The sequence below is a fragment of the Carya illinoinensis genome, chromosome 1, assembly GCF_018687715.1.
Source record: "Carya illinoinensis cultivar Pawnee chromosome 1, C.illinoinensisPawnee_v1, whole genome shotgun sequence".
NCBI classification, from domain to species: Eukaryota; Viridiplantae; Streptophyta; class Magnoliopsida; order Fagales; family Juglandaceae; genus Carya; species Carya illinoinensis.
This window is the reverse complement of record NC_056752.1, coordinates 45,826,691-45,849,371: the sequence shown is the minus strand read 5'-3', so window position 1 is coordinate 45,849,371 and position 22,681 is coordinate 45,826,691. Positions and strand designations below refer to the sequence as shown.

The following is a 22,681-nucleotide window of genomic DNA, read 5'->3' as shown; positions in this document are numbered from 1 at the left end:
TGTTTCGTGTAGATCTGGTGAACTGGGTCGATCTGTTTTGTGTAATTTTGTTCTCGTTTTCTTGCTTTGTCAGATTTATCTGCATCTTGCTAACAATATGAAGTCTATTTTTGTAGGTTTTTCTTGCGAACTCTATTAGGGAGATGGCAAATTAGAATATGTTTGGTGGTTTGGTGTTGAAGATGAAGTAAGTATGTATAATATTGAGTACACAGCATGTAAACTTGGGATTCATATTTTTTGAAGTAGGCTTCCTGTTCTTGTTAAAAATTAGAAAAAATATAAGTTGGATTTCACTTATATATTGGTTATTTGGTTTTATATAAAAAATTAGAAAACATATAGTTATGGTTTTATATATTTGTTATATGTCATATAAGTTGATATAATGTGTTTTTTATTACTTGTTTGGTTCTATCCCTTCACGAGGAGCCATTAATTAGTTGATTGCTAGCTGCATGCTAGCTGATTTCTATTCTTCCCTTTGCATTTCCTTGTTTAATATAATAGATGTGACTTCAAGTTTTGAAGATTTTAAATCCACCTAGTCCTCGCATTGCATAACTTAGAAGAAATCCATTGGTTCTTTCAAACTTGAAATTTGTAAGCCATTGGTTTGCCTTTACAAGCAGTGTCCTTGGTTCTTTGAAACTTGAAATTTTTCATTTCGTTTGTCTCATGTGGTGCCTTTGGATGAAAAGAAATGGTCCGTGCTTCGAAGATTAGGAATGTTCCTTAGATGAGCTCAAAAGATTCTTTTTAACACTTTATTTTTATGGGCCTCTATCATTGATTTCAATAGGGCTAGTTTTCATGGTTTCCTTGTATCTATTTTTAGTTCTTATAACTGGGTGTTCTCATTGTATACATTCTGTGTACTTGGGCTTAGACTTCTGTTTTCTCTTATCAATAAAATTTTATTTTACCTATTAAAAAATTTAATCAATAAAGTTTTGCATTTTATTTGTGCTGTCCTTGGAACTTGTATTGACAAAATTGGACCAGTGATCTATATATTTGGTCAAAGTTTATGTATGTACCAAATTGAGGTTGGGACTAATCTATCATCCATTAGGAGATGTCATATGATTTAAAGCTAAAATATGATTATGAAAAGCTTGTAGATGAGTGGATTCTTATAAATAAAAAATGGATGAGTTGATTGCTTCTGCTGTGGTGTATGTGTTTGAGCTTGTTGCAAATGCCTGTATTTATTGTAGTCGACTACTAATGAACTTTTTAGTGAGTCAGGTGTATGTGGTTGATTTTAAAAAGCTTAAATTAACTCCTATAGGTTTGCTGTTCTACAATGTGGATTAACATTTAACTGTTTTTCTGAATTATTTCATAGCACTATGCACAACCTACCAATAATCGGTTTATTTTTAAAAGTTTGCTTGTGTGTATTTTTTTTTTAATTCTTTGTTCTTTTGGATGTGCATTTACAATATCTTTATTGGATGTGTCATCTTCACCCAGCTGCATAACCTATAAAAAAAATCTTTACTCTGCATGTGGGACACATTGGTTTAGTGATTGTTTTGAGGTTTCTTTTAGTTGTTACTATAGTGGATCTCTAACACTCAAAATAATCACACGTCCGCCATATTTACCATGATAGAATTCCTGTTGGAACTCTGTGGCTTGTCATTTTGGATAATTGTTTTTTACAGCATTCTTATATTCGTCTGGTCCAAATATTGTTAGCTGCATTGTGGAATTTGTGGGCTGTTGAGGGGTTTACAAGCAGTATTTATTTAATAGAAGTTCGATGTGCAAGGGAAGCAATGAAGGAGATCTGGCACCAAGTAGTCCAGAAGCTATTCCTAAACTGATAATCATCAATCATGACAAGGGCTCGTAATTTTGTGTTTTATAATGTAATTGTTTTGTAATGTAATGTATAAAATATCAAATAATGTAATATATATATAGCAGTGAGTTGAATTTATTTTTTTATTTTTAGTTACATTTAGTTGAAAAGATAAATAGTTGTTTTATAGATAAAAAATATGTTTTTAAATTACAATAGAATATAGGCTTTTAGATTTTTTTTTTTTTTTTAAAAAAAGCTTTTAAGACTTCTAGAATACAAGTTTTTAAATTACAATAAAATTTTTTTTAATAATAAAGACTTCGTTAGGTGAAAAGAAAAAAAAAAATTCGGGTAAGTTCAGATTTCGGGTTGTAGTAAATTCGGATACATCTGGGTTCCGGCCCGTATTATAACTCGTGTATATCTGAGCCAGAATCCAGCCTAAATTTGTAATCCAGATTCCAGGCTGGGTATATTTGAATATTCGGTTGGAAACTCGAATAAATAGCCCTAACTCATATGAAAAATTTTCACTGTTATAATTTCGTTTTCTCACGTGGTTGGGTTTAAATATTAAGAAGTGTTGAAAAAAGTTATAAATATTAATAAAAAATAAAAAATAAATAATAATAAAATAATAAATAATAATAATAAATAAGTAAAAAATAATAAATAATAATAAAATTAAATAAAAATTAATAATAAAATAATAAATAATAATAGGAAGAGTTAGAGAAGTACTGACCCAAACGTAGGAAAACCACATTCCCAGCGTAAATTTATCTCTAATCAGTGGTCTGAATAAAATATATATATATATCAGCAACTCTCTGCTCGTGTTTTTCACACCCAGCCACAAGAAAATCATAGCCTAAGAATTATACACAACCAAAAACATAGAAACTACTCCCTCACTAAAATTACCGTAGCCTCCTCTCAGAAATCATCTAGAGGACACTGTGGCAGTGATCACCCCAAGGAAGTCGAAACACCACTAGGGAGCTCAGAAAGTGCCGGCCATCATCCTCCACCACAGCTCAATCACCCAGATCTGTCGCACTCCCTTTTGGTAAGCCCCGCACGCCTCTCACTCTCCCTTCACTCCTTTATTTCTCAGAATACACCCATCAATTCTGCTCTCTCTTTCTCTCCAATTTTTCTCTATAGTCGTCCAGATATAAGCTGAGCAACACGCTTCCTTTCTCCATTTCTCTCACTTTTTCTCTCGCGCGTCTCTGTCTCTGTCACTCATTCGGTAGCTACGCTTCTGGTTCAACTGTCCACTTGAAAAGAAAAGAACCAGTACTAGTCATCATAATTTCATAGATTCCTTTTGCCTAAATTACTTTACGGCCCTCACTTCTTTTTTATTTTTTTACAAGTAAATTGTCGTAGGGCTTGACGTGGGCTTGATAGACATGGAACCTTGCGATGGGCTTGACCTCCTATTTAGGGTGTTTTTTTTTTTTTTTTTTTTAACTTGCGTATTACGTTATGACATTTATGCCCTTGACTATAAGTCATGACCAAATATGATTTGGATTTGTAATCTTACATTGGGGCATATATTGAACTTACTTTAGGTATCTGTATTTAGAAATAATTAAGGAATTTAAAATATATTACTAAGTATTAAATTAGGATTAACCTATGGTATTATTAAGTCTTTTTGATGAAGTTGATGTTTCCATCTGTTTAATTGCAAGAATTTGCTAAAATATTATGTTATATTTTTAATTAGAAATAAAGAATTATATTAAGAGTATTTAAATAATATTAATTTTATTAATCTTGGTATATAACATAATAATTATTAAAGTTATTTCCATAGTATCTATTTAAGTAAATAGAGTATTATGATACGTCTTTCTGAAAATTTAGTAAGACATACTTTGTATAAGTGACGAACTTTGTAGTAAGATTCATAAAGTAGTACAGTGATGTAAGTAATTTGATCACAAATTAGAATCATTACAGTTCAGTTTATATAAATTATTATTATTAGAGTCGGTTCATTGACAACCATTTTTTATGTACTACTCATGTCACATGCAAGCATGTCACCTAGCACAACACATGATCATGTCATTCAGCATCATGTTCAGATTCAGAAATTTACAGTTATTTATATCAATATGTATATCATGCATCTTACGTTACATAAGACACACAAACTATCTTAAGTACAATTGCAAGATAAGTTCAGAATAGTTTAACCAAATCAGTTAATCAGATGGTCATTCAGATACATGATATCAATGCAGTTCAGATCAGGATGGATTTGCAAGCCACGGACTCAAGCATGTTCCACTGTAGTACGCCATTGTACTGCACAGTTAGCTCCCTTTGTACTGTAACAAGGAAAGTTAGTGCACAACCTTTCACATAGGGTTAAGTGCATTGGCCAAATTAGCTCAATAAAATTAGATCAATCAAACATGTTAGAAAGTCAGTTAATTCGAATAAACCAAGACAAGTCATGCACAACATAAATATCAGCAGATCAGTCATGATTTTAAGTTCTTAGCATGAAACTTTTATGAAAATCCTTATGTTTATTATGCTCAAGTTAAGATAGATTTCTTATTGAGTCTTCAACACATTTTAATTTATTTAAGGTTTTCTAACCACCCAGGTCAAGAGGATGATCAGTACAAGCAAATGAGCCAAGCTTAAAAGGAGCAGGCTATGAACTCAGTGACTTTGATGTGTGATTTTCATTTTAGTCAATTTGAAAAATTGACTTATGCTTTTATTAAAACAGCTTATTTTATAAACTCTTTAAAGTGATGGACAGTATTTCCACAAATTATACAAGTCTCTTGTCTGGCTTTATGTAAGTAAGTAAGTGGCATTCCTGACCTTGGTAGGGGAATGGGGTGTTACAATGGTCTTCTAAGGCGAGGTCATTAATGTGATGTGGCTCCGGAGTTTGCGTCATTAATATGACATGGTTCCCTGGGCGAGTTCAAATGTTGGGTGAATGGCACATTTACTTTTGGTCTCCTTTGTCAGAGAATGGAGGGTGCACGCGTCTTCTGTTGGCATAATGATGTAATTCCTTTATGCGACGTGCAATAGGGGCTGTCAAAATAGGTCGGTCCCATCTATCCCTAGCATTAGGCAAGTAACTAGTCCGGTTTGATCCAATTTTCGACATATTTTAGAATCGAACCGGTATAAACCGATTTTGAGACTTGAAAAACTGATACTACACCAATTATACGCCTAAACTAGTACTTTCGATTTTAATAGTTCGGTTCGATTTTTTCGGTATATAGATAGTATATATAATATAGTATATTATAATATACAATAATATAGTGATAATATATTATAATATATATTATAATTGTATTATATACTATAGTAATATGTTATAATATATAATATGATGATATATTATAGTATATTATAATATATAATAATATAGTATTAGTATAACTATTAATACAAGTCTTCTCTCTCTATTTTCTCTCTCGAGGAAAAGTGAGGTGAAGTTTTAGTGAGGGGCAGTTATAACGGAAAGAGGGGAATATTCTTAGAGGGTGACGGATAATAGAACTGGTAGGGATGGTGTAGTGGTTCAAAGAGGTAGCCACGGCAGAGGAAGATGAAAAGGATGAATGTGCTGGAGGAGAAATGGAAGAAGTTCAGGCTCTCAGAGGGAGAGGCAACAAACATTGTTTTTGAGGAAGAGGAAGCAGAAGGCTTACAATACAAGGAGGACCGGAGTTTAGTGTGTAAGGTATGTACGTTGAGAACAGTTAGTAAGATAGTGATTGAGTCAACTATGGCAAAGGTTTGGAGGATCAGTAAGGCTGCGATTTTCACAGAGGTGAGTACAAACATTTTTGTAGTCACTTTTGAAACTCAAGCTGATAAATTGAGGGTTTGGGAAGGTAGGCCTTAGTTATTCGACAGTCATCTGATAGCATTGAAGATGTTTGATGGTTTGACTCCTCCACAAGGGATGGTGTTTGATCATGCAAGCTTTTGGGTTCGTATGCACAACTTGCCTTTATCCTATATGACTAAGGCTCGGGGTGAACAAATTGGGAGAACAATAAGGAGGGTGGAGTAGGTGGTAACTCAAGATGATGGAAGTAGATGGGGCAAGTTTCTTAGAGTTCAGATTAATCTGAACATTACACAGCCTCTTGCTCGAGGTAGAACAATAATGGTAAAAGGAAAAGAAATGTGGATTTCATTTAGCTATGAAAAACTACTAAGGTTCTGCTTCTCATGTGGATGTATAGCTCACGGGGAGGAAGGTTGCAGCAACATGTATGGAAAGGAAGAGGGTGAAGAGCAGTATGATTCATGGATGAGAGCAAGCTCAAGGCCACGAGGGAGATTTTATACCAGCGACAGAAATGAGAGTGAAAAGAAAAATAAAGGAAAATATGGAGAGGAGGTGGGGGAAGGAAGAGAGTGGAGGACTGAAGAAGGGGTAGGGGAAAAAACAATTGCGTATGGGGAAAGGAATTATATGAAGGAAAAGGAGATGGAGGAGGGGGAAGGTAATGGAAGCAAGAGATTGGTGATCTTAGAGGAGAGTGATGGTAAAATGAGAGAAAAATCAGAGAAGGATAATACTATGAAAGAAGGGTTAACTAGAAGTGAAGGTAAGGAGGGAACTAGTTTGGGGAGAGGGAGTGAGGAGGGGCTTAATGATGGGGGAGCTGGTTTTTATGAAGGAGAAGTTCAGTTAGTACTGGATGAATTTGCTAGGGAAAAATTCAATAGTAATCTGAGTAAAGGGGAGGAGATATTGCAAGAATTGAGTAATCAAATAGAAGTAAAAATACAAAAAAAGAGGGAGTGGAAGAGGAAGGCTCGAGCTAGAGGAGGGAAAACTGAGGCTGTATGTAGTAAGTGGGAAAAAATAAAAAGGATGGAGGGAGAGTTAGGAGGGATGAGTCAGAGTAAAAAGGCTAAGAAAGGAGGAGGGGAGGAGGAGAGGGTGGAAGTAACTGTGTTTCAAGTCGAAAAGACGAAGGCTATGTTTCAGCCCCACCTATCATTATGAAACTCTTAAGTTGGAACTGCCGAGGATTGGGGAATCCTCAGGCAATTCAAGACCTCTGCAAGTTAGTAGAGGTGAATAAACCCAATATTGTTTTCATTATGGAAATAAAAAGTAGTAGAGAAAGTTATGATTGGTTGAGAAGGAGGATGAGGTATGAAGGGTGTTTTACAATGCAGTCAATTGGCAGAGGTGGAGGTTTGTTGATGTTCTGGGATGACTTAGTAAGGGTAAAAATTGTGAATTACTCTCAAAGACACATAAATGCATGGGTGGTTGATGAGGAAGCAAGATTGAAGTGGATGCTTACAGGATTCTATGGGTAGCCAGATTTAAGTAAAAGGAAAGAGTCATGGGAACTGCTGAAATCTCTCAAACCAAGGACAATATTCAGCGCTATGAATGTCATGGTTTTGGTCACATTTGATTTGAGTGTGCAAATTACAAAAAGGCCAAAGAGAAAGCTAATGCTGCTTCCTTGACTAATAGTGAGTCTGAGTCAAGTGACTCACAAGAGAATTCTCCCATGAAGAAAAATCTCAACTACATGGCTTTCACTTCCTCTATTGTAGGGAAAAGTCATAGCAGTGAATCTATGGTTGAAATTGAGAGTGTTTCTGAAAATGAATCCGGGAATGAAGATGACTTGCAGAAAATCTATGTGAAGTTGTATAAGGAATGTGTGAAATTGAGGAAACTCAATAAAGCACATATTGAAGAAATAGATTTATGCAAAAGAGAAAATGAAAGACTCCAAGGCAAACTAAGAGAAGCCATTGGTCTAACAGATGAGTTAAAAAAGAGGAATGTGACTTTGGAAGATAAAGTGACAACTCATGAAAGTGAGCTAACTTTTGTTAAATACTAAGTTTCAGAAATTCTCCATTAGGACAAACCAGCTTGACAAACTCCTAAGTTTAGGAAAGTCCTCTAGCGATAAGAGTGATTTAGGCTACTTTGAAGAGAATCCTGATGCTCCTTCAAGCTCAAAAGTCTTCTATAAAAATGTGAGAAACATAGTGCTTGTTCCTAAAATACTAAGAGAAGGAAGGCTCATCCATCTGAAAAGGGTAAGAAGCCTTTGCAAGTGCAAAAGTCAGTTTCTCCTCCCAAAAGACAAGGAGCTCGCAACATGAGCCTCATATGTCATCACTGTGGAAAGATAGGCCATATTAGACCAGATTGTTTTAAATTAATGAGTCACTTTGTGCATGCTCCTATATTCGTTAAGAGTAGAACTGCTTATCCTTCTAGAAGGGGTAAGAATTATATGAATGGCCCTAAGAGTGTCTCAACCTTCTTGAGAAAAAGAGTTCACAAAGCAAGCCTCGTGTGTTATCATTATGGTAAGATTGGTCACATCCGACCAAACTTTTTGAGCTTAGGAGGCACACCAAGAGAATTGAAAAGCCCTACTTAAGAAAAGGGGTACCAAGGTGGATCATCCAAAAGGGAAAGACGCAAGCCACACATGGTTTTGGTGCTATAGACTGACAAGTATGCATGACATGCATTTTTATTTTATTTTGTTATTGATTTTTTTTGTTAGTTGTTTAGTTTCTTTGTCGTTGTTTGCTATTCGAACATGCACTCCATGATTGCGCTATATAATAGTGGGATTGTTAATTCTAAAATCTAGGTGCGTATGTCTCTTGAGATTTGTATCATATACCTATGTTTTACAAAAGTTTGGAACATGAGTATCTCTTGTAATCTGTGACTGGCATCACACACTTCACTCCAAACTTTGTCAATTGACATTTCACCACTTGTGAGTTTATTAGGGAGACAATCAAAGGTGGTAGGAAGTTTTACCTACATACAGAATTGACCACGGGTTAGATGACCTCATCATGGTTCGCTTGTGCAAAAATATGGTATCTCAAAAGGAAAAGAAAAAGTGATGTTGTTAAAAATAAAAATAAAATAAAATAAAAAATGAGTGAAAAACAGAATAAGTTTTATGTTTTCTTGAACATATGGAAACAAGTATTTAAACAGAAAAATTCAAGTCCTAGCAGTATTGGGTTTGACTTTTTGTGTCTTGAAAGAGCTTCCCAAGTACTTATGGTTTCATGTTCAGCCCAACCCTGCTCACGCTTTATGGTTGAAATTTCTTGATTGAGTAAGGACCGCTTTAAACACGCACATCTACATTACTTGTGATACTTTGTTTTTACCTGCGTGTTTTATGAGAATATGATGCTCCTCTACATTTGATATGTACTCTTGATTTGAAATTTGACTTTCTCAATATTTGTCCAACTCATGTGAGTGTTGTGTGTTTCAAAACTGGGCAAAATATGCATTTCTAGAGGTCTCGCTCGACCCTCACTCGATACCGCTCGAGGAAGGCCTGTTATAAAAGCCCCAGCGCCGCTCGAGCAGTGCACAGTTTTCTCTTCTTTCCTTCTTCCCGTGCGTTTCATCTCCTTTTCTCAAAAATATTCAGTTTCCACTTGTGTTTTCTTCTGAAATCATCTCCAAATCAAGGTAAATCCCTTTCCTTTTTATTTTTTCGTGGATTGGTGAATTTCTTTTGGGTATATTTTCTTTTGTTTTGCATATGGGTTTCGGATTGGGGTTCTTTGAGTGGATTTCTTGAAAGTATTCCTTTCTTTTAGTTTATTGAAACTCCTTTGAAGTGTTGGTTGTTTATTTGGTCGTATTTAGGAGGCTCAATGCATTGGCATAGCATTGTTCACATACCTATTTTATGTCTATCCTAGTGTTGGAACGTCGTTTGACTTGAGATTGTATTGTGTTTGAAGGTGGTTTATTTAAGAAGGGGCATGGATCTTGCATTGCTTTTAAAAACCCCAACCTTGACTTAGTTGGGTAGCAAAATGGTTTTGTGTCTTTTTTATTAGCATGGTTGGTTGGCATAGTTGCTTTAGCATGGTTCGCATGTTTGGCATGATTGTTTTTAGCATGGTTAGTCATGGTTAGTTGGCATGTATATGGGTCATTTTGGACTAAGCATGTATCATTGGTTTGAAAAATGGAGAGTGAGACATAGGTTTTGGTATGGCATGCTTGGTATTCACCTTTGGGCTTTAATGATCTTGCATTGGCATTGGCATGGGCATGCACCGTGTCTTGCATTGTTGGTTGGCATTGGTGTGTCAGCATGGTTGGCATAATTCATTTAGCATGCTCACCACATGCTTGCTGAAATGCTCGTATAGACATAAGCATTTTAGTCATGGTTAGTTAGCATGGTTGGCATGAAGGTCAAGCTTTGGATTTTATCATCATCATGCATTTGACATATTAAACATGCATTCATCAGGTCTTCACATTACCTTAGCCTTGTCTAACGTCACTAACTCTGACTACAGCCAAAACCATGTCTCGACGTGTTCGTCCTCGCCACAACCCTCTGCACCCGCTCAAGCCCATTTTCGTAATGCACGGGCTCAGGAGTTGTATTCTCAGAACTTCTCTAAACGTACTCCTATAGTCGAGCGTGAAGTCTCTCTAGGTGAGCTTACCGAAACCATCATTCCTCTCATCTTTGAGTCTCACCAATGGCAGACCCTGACCACTGGTCATCCCACTCCTTCTGTGGAGTTGGTTAGGGAGTTTTACTCCAATATTCATAACGTATCTGATGATGGATTGTTTGAGGTCAGTCTCTGGAACATTCTCTTCTGGATAACTCTGGGCATGATAGCGGATCTGCTAAATGCCCCTCGTGTGTCCCATCCTGTGTATCCCTATACATGGATATCACCTCCCAGTCCACAAGTCATTGCTGGATGTCTTTGTGATCGGCCTAGTAATTGGGAAGGGACGATCCCTCTTTTGACTACTTGTTTTACACATGATTACCTCATTCTCAGTAGGATTGTTTCTACTAATCTAGATCCTACTGGTCATAATAGTGATGTGGGTCTTGACCGTGCCACTCTGTTGTATGGTTTGATCAATGGTGTCTCCATTGATCAAAGAAGTCTTCTGTGTCGGGTTATTCTTGAGGCGTATCGATCCTCCAAAACACGAACAGGCTTGCCATTAGCTTGTCTAATCACCCAATTGACCCTCTCCCAGTCAGTCGTTTTACTTTCCCAGAAGCCTAGAATTTCACTTAAGGTTCCTATTGGTAGTAGGACTATCCAGCTTAATCGTGCTCACACCACCCCACACCCTCTCCTTGTTGAGCACCCTCCCACTCCCTCCTCTTAGCCTTCGAGCCTCGGCCATTCAGTTCTCAGCCGTCTACCTCGGCACCATCCACTTCAACCCCCGGTTCGACTGAGCCCAGCCTTCAGCAGGTTCTTGAGTATCTAGCCCGTCTTGATACTTGGTTCGATAATATATATGCTACAGTTCACAGCCACGATGTTAAAATGGATAACCTGCAGTAGTTTGTTACCCAACGTTTCAACGACATCGAAGGGCAACTTAATAAGAATGATGAGGATGCAGATGGTGATGATTGAGACCCTTTGCCTGTTGTGACAAAAAGGGAGAATAGTACAGTACTAACTCAGGGGGAGTGTTAGTTGTTTAGTAACACAGTGTTAATAACACATTTTTTTTAGGGGAACAGTAGCTTTTGGTTGTATCTTTTGATTTATATCTCATGTTAGCTGCTGGTTTTTGACTAATGGTTCTTGAACTCAATTTCTGATTTGTTGCTTAATGAAATATTTCTTTTCTAAAACCTGTACTTGACATGACTATTCATGAATTATGATTTGCGAATTGCAAACACATTTTTGTGCATATGTGTATGGGTATGTTTAACCGTTTGCTAAGTGTGCAGAAATATTTCAACATGTTCAAAAATATGGATCTAGTGATGGGTGTGCTAGGATTAAGTCATATGTATAGGTTAGAGGTTTTGTCACAGAAATGCCAAAGGGGGAGATTGTTGAGGGAAAAATGAGTGTATTGGCATATTCTTGTGAAAACCTGTGTAAAATAGTATTGTAACAAGTGTCGTTGCAAAAGGGCTTAAAGTGTGCTTGAAGTGTGCTCGTTATTGGTCAAAACAGATGTATTCGCTCGACCCTCGCTCAACAAGGCGCTCGAGTGAACTCAAGCAGATTGCACCGCTCGACACTGAGCTCGAGCGAACTCAGGCAAAGTGTGCCGCTCGACACTGAGTTCGAGCGAACTCAGACGGATTGTGCCACTCGACCCTTGCTCGATACTTCGCTTGAGCCAATGTTCCAGCTCACTTACAATTTAGGGTTTTGAAGCACCTCCTTTGATTGGAATTATAAATAGAACAGCTTAACTTATGTTCTAGGTGTAAAGAATCAGAGCAAAAACCCTAAGGGTCTCCAAGAACTTTTTAGAGCAACCTCTCCCCTATTTGGTTGATTTTCTCTTGGATAAACACTTCTCCACCACAATACACTCAAAATTAACTCTTACATGAGTCCATTGAAGTGGACATATTTGTTAGCCGGAAGAGTCCAGAGCTGTTGTTGATGCAGAGATTGAGAGGTTCTCATGGGAAGCTATAAAAAGGTCAGAATTCCGACACTACATGCATGTAGAGATCGAGTGGGTCGCTCGTGGTGTTGCAAGTCAAGTTTAGCTACTACAAAGATTTTGTGAGTGTCTTTAAATTGGTTGTAACGAACTAAAATTTCTATAGTAGATTTGAGGTGGTGTCTTACACCCAGAGTGGTTTTAGATTTTGAAAATGTTCTTCAAATGAGTTTCCACTCCATGATTCAAATTATGTGTTGATTATTTGTATTATTTGATTTATTTACTAACTGCTTGTTTGACCAATTTTCAAAAGGCCATAAAAATTGGTTTACACCTATTCACTCCCCTCTAGGTGTAATGTTGTGTAGAATCACTGCTTTTTCAAATTGTTTTGGTCCAAGTAACACGTACAAGTGTTGCGACTAAACTTTGACTCAAATTAATGAATCAAGAATCTCGTGCAGTTTTACCTGCAAGTATACAGGTGTTGTAGTATCTTACAGGATCGAATCCACAGGGATTGACTTTTGTGATAAAGAAAATAAATTCAGACAATGAAACGAAATTACTAAAAGAAACGTGCAATCAAATGAAGATTGAAAAAATGAATCAAACTAAAATGATAAAATGAATGGAAAAAGACTAAGGTTTCAAGGATCCGTCTAATAATTTATGATATTGTTTCCGATCAATTTACCTCAATTAAACTAGAATAATGATTCCGTTTAATTGGTAGATTTAGCATTTAAGATCGAGAAAAACAGACGCTTATGATTGAGCGTGAACGATTGATGATTAAAACATTTACAAATCTATTTGAATACCACAGGGATTCCTCAAGCATTCACTGTATTCAGAAATCACAATGAATCAAGACGAGTATATAGATAATCAAATTATCCAAATAAAATCTTTCAATCAATCAAGCTCGCAAAATAGATTTTACGTGGATTTGGAAACAATATGTAAATCATTAAACTTCACCTCTAACCTTAGTATGAAAATTTAGCCAAACATATTCATTGCAAATACTATAGTAATCACATAAGTATTCTCCATTAAATAACTAACACAAGAAATACTAAGCAATAACTTAAAAACAACAAAATCTGAAATCCAATTGATACAGAGGAATAAAGCTCACGATAAAACAGAAATTGAAATTAAAAGATATTCATCAAGAAGAAGCTACAGCCCCACCAGATGCCAAACGAAAAACATGAAGAAGCAAAAAAAATATAAAACTCCAACCACTTCAACTCCACGTTAAACTCAAGCATCTATCTCATCATGTCCCTTTCTCCACCAAAATAAATCTCATCCAATTAGATTACTCCAACCGGCCTACACATCCATCCCCCACATCAACTTCTTTTCACATTAATCCCCAAAGTCAATCTGGAAATTCTCTACACGTCTCTCTTTCCCTCTCTTCAACCGACCTCTACTTCCTCCAAGAAAGAAATAATTACAGCCGACTCCCTCTCTTCAATTCTCTCAACTCCCCACCTATCCCTTTCACTCTACACCTTCTTCTCTTCAATTCTCCTCCCCCTCACCTACGTCCAGCAACATATATATATAAATATAAAGCTGCTTCTAGTCGTCCAAAGTCCAAACCCCCTCCTCCAATCACCACCGATTTTCCACTCTTCACTCCCTTTTAATCACGGCACCTCTCTTTCTTTACACACCAACCTCTACATTACTCTGCTGCCCGAATGTAAAACCAAAAGAAAACCCTGAAAATCTGCTGCTAGCCGAATCAAAAAGAAAGAAGAAAAACTCAAACTCTCCAGCTCTTGCTGCCAAACCGAAAGCAAGCAGAAAAAATGAAAGATAAAAGTCAAGAAAAACAGCTGCCAACCGAAGACTACTCCTCCTGCTGCTTTCGGTCCATGTTTTCTGCATATTGATTGCTGTCTGTTGTAACTTTTCTGCATGTGTGTTGCATGTTTGACCGAAGGATCTTCTGCTGATGCTGTCCAAGTGCTTTTTCCAGCGTGATTGTCTGTTGTGTTGAAGATTTTTCTGCTGCTGTACATGTTCTGCTGGTGCTGTCCATGTGGTCCGAATGGTGCTCTGCTGTCTTGGTGTAGTAGCTGCTGCACATGTGTGATTTATTGCATGTGAGATGTCCAGGTGGGTTTCCTTTCTTTTGCTGTAGTGGCTGCTGTCCGAGTACTTTCTGTTCTGCATGTGTGCCGATTTATTTGAGTGAGTTTGTTTGCTTTTAGCATGTGTGAGTTTGTGTTGCATTTATGTGAGGTGCTTGTCTTGTTTCATGTGAAACAATTACATTATAAATCTTTTTAAGCACCAAAATACTAGAATTTATCAATTGAATCAAGTAATGTGATCTATTGCATAATTAAGTACTTAAATCATTTTTTATTAAACAATTTGTTCACTTAAGTAACTTTAATCATGCAATTTTAGCGCTTCATCAACAAGCTTTGAATTGTTTTGGTCTATGAGTACCATGGAATCTTCGTGTGAATTGTTTTGGGCTATGGGTACCAATTGCTGGGTTTGGAGTAACCATGGAATCTTTGTGAGAGAGATGCTAGTTCTTAGAAGTTCAATTTGTATTTTGTAGGTACTAGTCTCTTGTGTATGTAGGTATATTATCAATTGTACTCACTTGATTAACTTTTAAAATCAACCTTCCCTCAATGCAGTGTATCTGTAGAGTACAACAAGAGACGGACTAAGTATCGGCTTCGAGAGGGAGAAACAATTTTGAAAGGGGACTGTGTGAGCTTGTGATTATTTGGATGTATCTTGTATTTGTTTTTTCTTTTTTTTTTTTTTTGAAGTAAAGATAGTATTCATTTCTATTCAAAAGAATTACAGTATTTCTCCCTCATCACAGAATTCATTATATGTAAGGGACCCTCTTTCATCCAAACATTCTCCTCATTACAAATGAGTCCTAACTTTGCAAGTATATGAGCTGTGTTTGGCTTTCTTGTATGTAAACTGTACAGACCATTGCGGTTTGTCACCCAACATCTTCCTAATATCTTCTATGACAACTCTGTGCTCTGCCCAGACGTCTTCTTTGCCATTCGCATCATTCACTACAGTTTGGGAATCCCCTTCAAAGCATGTGAAGAGATCCCCACTTCCTGACAAAAGAACATAGCCCTTCTTAAAGCTAATGCTTCAACCAAAACTGGCTTCACACTAGCTTGAATCCCCGAGCTCAAACATGCAGAATATCCCCATCAGCATTCCTCACAATCACACCAATTCCCACCTTCTTTTCCTGCACACTGATTGATGCGTCCCAATTAAACTTGCCGAGCACATTTGTTGGTTTTTGCCACTTAACTTCTCCTTTATCTGGTTTACTTTTGAAATTCTGAAGTTTGGCAGCAATAAACTCATCCCTTCCTTGTTTTGCAGCACTCAAGATTCTTTTCGAGCTCTCAAATTTCTTTTCAAAAATTAATAAGTTTCTTCTCAGCCAAATACCTCTTAGAGTGCAAGCCACTAACTTAATCTCATCTCCATCCAAGCTGGAATTCAGCTTCTTCCACAGCTCTATAAACTCCAGTTCTGCAACAGCCCACTTCTGCACTGGGCTATCACTTTCTGCCCATACATCAGAGGCCGCTGGACAACACCACACCGCATGGATAGTTGTCTCCACTTCATTCTCACATACTGGACATTTGTTGCATTCAATGACACGCTTCTTAAACAAATTCAATCTTGTGGGTAATAAATCATGGCAAGCTTTCCATAAAAAAAGCTTCACAACCCCTTGTACATTCAACTTCCAGATTGATTCCCAAACCTGTTTAGCCTCAGCCATCATTGAATATTCACCTTTGCCCTCTCTAACCCTCGAGTGCTCTAGATGGTAAGCACTTTTAACTGAAAACAAACCTTTAGCCGAGCCACTCCACATCATTCTATCCAACATACCCAGCCTACTAAGTGGAATACTGCAGATTATTTCAGCCTCTTCTTCATTGAAAATCTGCTCTATCAAATCCTTCTTCCAGGTACCCATGCTCCCCTTAATTAGCTGTTAAACACAAACATCTTCCTGCAATATGGACACATTAGAAAGAACTTTAGGATTTGAAGACCGTGGCAACCAGCAATCCTTCCATATCTTAATCTTACTTCCATCCCCCACCCTCCATACCACCCCTTCTTTTATCAAACTAAGAGAATACCACAAGCTTCTACATATTAAAGATGGGCCATAACCTATCTTAGCTTTCAGCAAATCCCCATGCTTGAAGTATTTTTCTTTCATAACTCTCGCAACCAAGGAAGTTGGGTTATTAAAGATCCTCTAGCATTGCTTGGCCAGCAAGGCTTTATTAAAGCTTTCAAAATCCCTAAAACCCAAACCCCCTCTCTTCTTAGAATCTCCCAACTTAAACCAACTCCTCCATTGTATTCTTTTGTCATTTTGCATGTGACCCCACCAGAACCGAGCCATAACTGAGGAGATATCTTTGCAAAGTTGTCTAGGCATTCTGAAAACACTCATGGAATACGTTGGTATCGCTTGAATGACTGCCTTAAGGAGGATTTCCTTTCCAGCTTGAGACAGAAAATTGTTCTTCCAACTGTTAACTTTCACCCATACCCTTTCCTTTAAACTTTTGAAGGTATTGTACCTGGACCTTCCAACCAAAGCTGGAAGTCCTAAGTATTTTTCATAGTTTCCACAAGTTGCTACTCCTGCCATCTGCTGAATCTGAGATCTCACTAACATAGGGGTATTCGAGCTGAAGAATATAGTGGTTTTCTTTTTGTTAAGACATTGTCCCGATGCCTTTTCATATATATCCAACAGTCCCTAGATCCTCCCCCATTCTGCAATACTTGCTCTTCCAAAGATAACAAAATCATCAGCAAATAACAAATGGTTGACCTGTACCCCACCCTTCGCAAAAGCTACTCCCCTTATTTCTCCTTGTCTTTCAGTTGATTCTAAAAGAGAACTCAACCCCTCAGCACACAACAGAAAAAGGTATGGAGATATTGGATCTCCTTGGCGAATCCCTCTTTCAGGTTTTAGGACTTCCCTTGGCTGACCATTCACCAACACAAAGTAAGAAACAGATTTTACACACTCCGTCACCAAAGAAATCCATCTCGCTGCAAAGCCAAGCTTTTCCATCATCATCTCCAAGAAACTCCATTCAATTTTATCATACGCCTTAGAAATGTCCAGCTTTATTGCCATTCTTCCTATCTTCCCTTTCAGCCTTGTCTTCATGGTGTGTAGCGCCTCATAAGCTACCATTATATTGTCCGTGATCAATCTACCCGGGATGAATGCACTCTGACTATTTGAGATGATAAAAGGAAGGATTTTCTTCAACCTGTTAGCTAGCACTTTGGACACAAGCTTATACAAAGTATTACATAGACTGATGGGTTGGAAATCACTAGCTTCAATAGGATTTTCTATCTTAGGGATTAAAGCAATATAAGTAAAATTTATCCCACAATCCAAACCCCCCCTCCCATTAAGAAAATTAAGAATGGCTTCACATACCTCCTTCCCGATGATATTCCAATAAGCCTGGTAGAAACATGCCCCAAAGCCATCTGGCCCTGGGGATTTGAGAGGTCCCATTTGTTTTAGTGCTTCCTCAACTTCAGTCATATGAAACTCTTTCAGCAAATCAGCATTCATATCACATGTTACTCTCGGTTCAACAGCTCTTACACATTCTGCAATGTCTACTTCTGATTAGGGGTGGGCAGCGGGGCCCCGGAACCCGCTGCCCCGCCCCGTTCGCCCCGCCCCCGCATAGGCGGGGCGGGGTGCCCCGCACCGTTAGGGCCGGGGCGGGGGGCCCCGGCCCGTATCCCCACCCCCAGCGGAGGCGGGGGACGGATACGGACCCCCCCCCGGTCCGTGTTTCCCCCGCCCCGCATCTCTATATATATATATATAATATAAATATATAATATATTATATATATTATATATATATAAGTTATATAAGAGAAACGGCGCCGTTTTGTGGTGGACAAAACGGCGCCGTTTCAATTAGTGGGTTAATAATATAACCCACTAATTGAAACGGCGCCGTTTTGTCCACCACAAAACGGCGCCGTTTCTCTAAATACCCTAACCCATAACCCAACCCCCCCCCCCGATCCCCTGATTCCCCTCCCCTCCCCTCCCCTCCCGAGTCCCTTCACGGCTTCACCCCCTTCGGCCTAATCCATTCGGTGTTCCCTCCTCCCACCGGCAACCAGTCCGGCCGCCGCACGTATTCCATCATCCCTCTCTCTCGCACGACGCACGAGGCCGGACGCACGCCGCACGGTAACATGTCTCCTCCCCTTTTGATTTTCTTATTATTTTTTATTTTTTTTTTAGTTTTGATCGGAGATTGGAGGTAGGATGGGGTTGAATCGGAGATGGAGGATGGGATTGTTTGGATTGTGTGCTGTGGATGTCTTCGGATTGTGTGATTGTTTGGATTCCCGATTGAATGCTCTGTTTTTTTTTTTTTTTTGTTAATTTCATTGTGATTCGGACCCCTAAATTGATTTAGGGGTTTCATGATTGAAACCCCTAAATCAATTTAGGGGTTAGGGTTTCGGATTGGGGTTCCAATCCGAAACCCTAATTTTGATTTAGGGGTTGAAACCTAAATCAATTTAGGGTTTCGGATTGGAACCCCAATCCGAAACCCTAATTTTGATTTAGGGGTTGAAACCTAAATCAATTTAGGGTTTCGGATTGGAACCCCAATCCGAAACCCTAATTTTGAATTAGGGGTTGAAACCCCTATCAATTTAGGGTTTCGGATTGGAACCCCAATCCGAAACCCTAATTTGATTTAGGGGTTGAAACCTAAATCAATTTAGGGTTTCGGATTGGGGTTCCAATCCGAAACCCTAATTTGATTTAGGGGTTTCAACCCCTAAATCAAAATTATTGTTCTGAAATTCTATCAGAGTTGCATTTTTATCAGAGTTGAAAAGTTTTAAATGTATTTTTATCAGAGTTGCATTTTTTGAGTTGTTACTTGTTATGAATGTTGCTTTTATTTTTATATTTTTTAGACGTTGGAATAGAGATAAATGATTGGACAAAAATTAAGAGATGAAAATATTATAATATTTAAAATAAATTTTCTTATTAAAGTGAAACTAATCGGATCTAATAGGGGTCAATCTGAAATTGAAGGAAATAAGTCATTTTTGTCAAATCATCTCATTCTGCACATACATCCAATAAACAAAGTACAGCTTCTCTACACAGATTTAATATATCCATAAAAAAATATATATTTTTCTGTCATAAATTATTATTTCTTTTGTCATGTGGTAAATAAACTATTTTTTTTAACATATATCTCATTTTCATATTTTTTAAACATCTTTCAAGATTTTAAAAAATTAAAAAATATACCAATATACTAATATTAATGTCAGTAACTATTAAGAAATGAATTTTATAAAATTAAATATATGAAAAGTAAAAATGAGAGAACAAAATAATATAATGCCTATTAAAAAATGTATTTTAAAGTGGCCTATTAAAATAATGCCTATTTTAAAGTGGCCTATTAAAATAATGCCTATTAACATGGCCTATTAAAATAATGCCTATTAACATGGCCTATTAACTATCATCATTATATATAATAGTTATGAATGTAGTTTGAATTGTACTTTGATTGTGTTGGATTGTTTCTTGAATTTTTTTTTTTTTTTTTTTTTGTTGGAAAATCAGGAATGTCTTCGGATTTCAGTGATAGCTCGCCTTCCCCAGCCAACACCCCTACCCCAGAAACTAACCCTACTCCTACCCCTATAACGAGTACACCTTGCCCTGCTCCGAAGCCCACACAGGGCAAGAAACCTGTATCTATAGTTTGGCAACACTTTACCAAACTAGAGGGTGGGGACCCCAACAACCCACAAGCTAAATGTAATCACTGTGGGAAAATGTATGGATGTCACTATAAAAAACATGGTACATCCCATCTGAAGGTCCATCTAGAGGAACAATGCAAGAAGAGTCCAATATTAAAATCCTTAGTAGAGAAGGGCCAATCTAGACTAGATATTAAAATGGCTGATGGGAGTAGTGGGGCCGGGGGGCCAACATTGAAGGGGTATACGAAGTATAACCCCGATGAGTGTAGAAGGAAGTTAGCTCGTATGATTATCATGGACGAGCTGCCTTTTCAATTTGTGGAGGGTAAAGGGTTCCAAGAATTTGTCCAAGAGTTGGAACCCAGATTTGTACTTCCTTCTCGTCACACCGTGGCAAAGGATATTAAGAAGATGTACCTTCGTGATAAAGATGTTTTGAGGGGCCAACTCACGGGTTTGGTAGTTTGCCTCACTACCGATACTTGGACTTCTATCCAAAATATGAATTACATGTCGTTGACTGTGCATTTTGTTGATGCTGATTGGGTTCTGCACAAAAAGATTATTAAATTTTGTCAAATAACTGATCATAGGGGTGAGACGATTGGGAAGGCATTGGAGGCCGCAATAAAGGAGTGGGGGTTGGAAAAGGTTTTGTCTGTGTCAGTTGATAATGCGTCCTCTAATGATGTCGCATTGGGATATCTAAAGAATTATCTTAAAGATGCAAATAAGACATTCTTGGGTGGTGAATACTTGCATGTTAGATGTGCTGCACATATTTTGAATTTAATTGTGACTGAGGGGTTGAAAGATGTTGATGACTCGGTTGCCCGAGTTAGAATGGCTGTGAAATGGGTGAGGTCTTCTCCTTCAAGATTGGAGAAATTCAAAGTTGCTGCAAAGGCTGCGGGCATAACATCGAAGAAGGGTCTTTGTACTGATGTTCCTACCAGATGGAACTCAACCTTCTTGATGTTGGAGGCGGCCCAGGAATATAAGGCAGCCTTTCAATTATTGGGTGATGAAGACATCCAATATGTCAAATACTTTGATGAGCACGGGGGATCACGAAAGCCTAATGATGATGATTGGGTGGTAGTTTCTACTTTCGTTGATTTTCTTGGATTATTTTATGATGTCACGTTGAATATATCTGGTTCTTTGTACCCTACATCCCATGGGTTTTGTCAACAAATATGTAGGGTAAAAGAAGAATTAGAAGATATGCGTAGGGGTTCCAATGAAAGGATGAGGGGGATGGCAAGTTCCATGATGCTAAAATATGACAAGTATTGGGGAGATTTGACTAGAATGAATATTTTCTTATATGTGGCTGTTATTCTTGATCCCCGTCTGAAAGTTTCAGGCTTGTTATATGGGTTGGGACTTGTTCACGATCAGGTATGGACTGACATTATTGGTGAATTGGCCCGAGATACCCTGAAAAAATTGTATGACGAGTTTATGGCAATTAAGGGTGGTACTACATCGAAGACACATACACCGACCCCAACTCCTTCTACAGACATCGTGACCGGGCCTCCTACAAAGAAGCGCAGAATGCCGTGGACTAAGACCCTCGCACAGAATCCCACACTAGTCCATCAATCTACAGAGGTCGTTTCTGAGTTAGACAACTATTTGTCAGCGGATATGGTCCAAGATGATGATGATCATTGGGATATATTAGGATGATGGAAGAATGCCTCAAAGAAATATCCCATCATTTCTGAGATTGCCCGCTGTATTTTGGCCATCCCTATTAGCACCGTTGCCTCAGAGTCAGCCTTTAGTACCGGAGGTCGTATATTGGATCCTTTCCGTAGTTCATTGTCTCCTACAACTGTAGAGGCATTGATATGCACACAGAGTTGGACGATAGGAAAGGATATTCATGTTCCGGATATTTTAGATTTTAAGGAGACCGATGAGGGTGGTGATCAGTCTGGATCTGGACCACCTGGTAATTATTTTTTATTTTATTATTTTAATTTTTTTATATTCATTTCCATTTCATCGTTATTAATTTTAATATTAATTTTTGTAGTAACACATGAGACGTCTAGCACCTCTGCAACATAAAAATGTGTTCAAGCCCGGGCCGCCCCAACTGTCACACCTCTTGACTCAAAGACAAGCCACAGCTGACAAGCCTCTTTAGAATGATCAATTTTTAATGATTTGTAAAAATTTTGTATTCAATAATTTGTAATGTTGATACAATGTCCTTTGGACACTTTTATGTTTGTAATTTTGTAATTGTTTAGCCTTTCAATTTTGTAATAGCTTAGTTATTATTATTAGTTTATTACGTATTAGACTCTTAGACATAACACTTTTTTTTTTCTTTTAAATTTCGGAAATTTTTTTTTTTGTTTTTTACTTATAATTTTATGGGCCCAAAATGGCCCATTGCTGAGATTTCTGGGCCCAAATTGGCCCAGAAATTGCTTTCTGGGCCCAAGGCCCAGAAGGGGGGTGCGGGGGGCCGGACGGACTGGC

At 37.8% G+C, this 22,681-nt stretch overlaps 1 protein-coding gene and 1 long non-coding RNA gene across 2 annotated transcripts; one reads left to right on the top strand and one right to left on the bottom strand.

Annotated features, from left to right (window-relative positions):
- The first annotated feature begins 2,342 nt into the window (after nucleotides 1–2,342).
- On the top strand, nucleotides 2,343–4,625 carry LOC122303112. The gene is made up of 2 exons (XR_006240603.1): nucleotides 2,343–2,885; nucleotides 4,452–4,625. It is a non-coding gene; the product is annotated as an uncharacterized LOC122303112 (long non-coding RNA).
- Nucleotides 4,626–15,504: 10,879 nt separating this feature from the next.
- LOC122300451 lies at nucleotides 15,505–16,320 on the bottom strand. Its single transcript, XM_043111124.1, has one exon. It carries the CDS (start codon nucleotides 16,318–16,320, stop codon nucleotides 15,505–15,507), a length of 816 nt encoding a protein of 271 aa, XP_042967058.1.
- Between the last annotated feature and the right edge of the window lie 6,361 nt (nucleotides 16,321–22,681).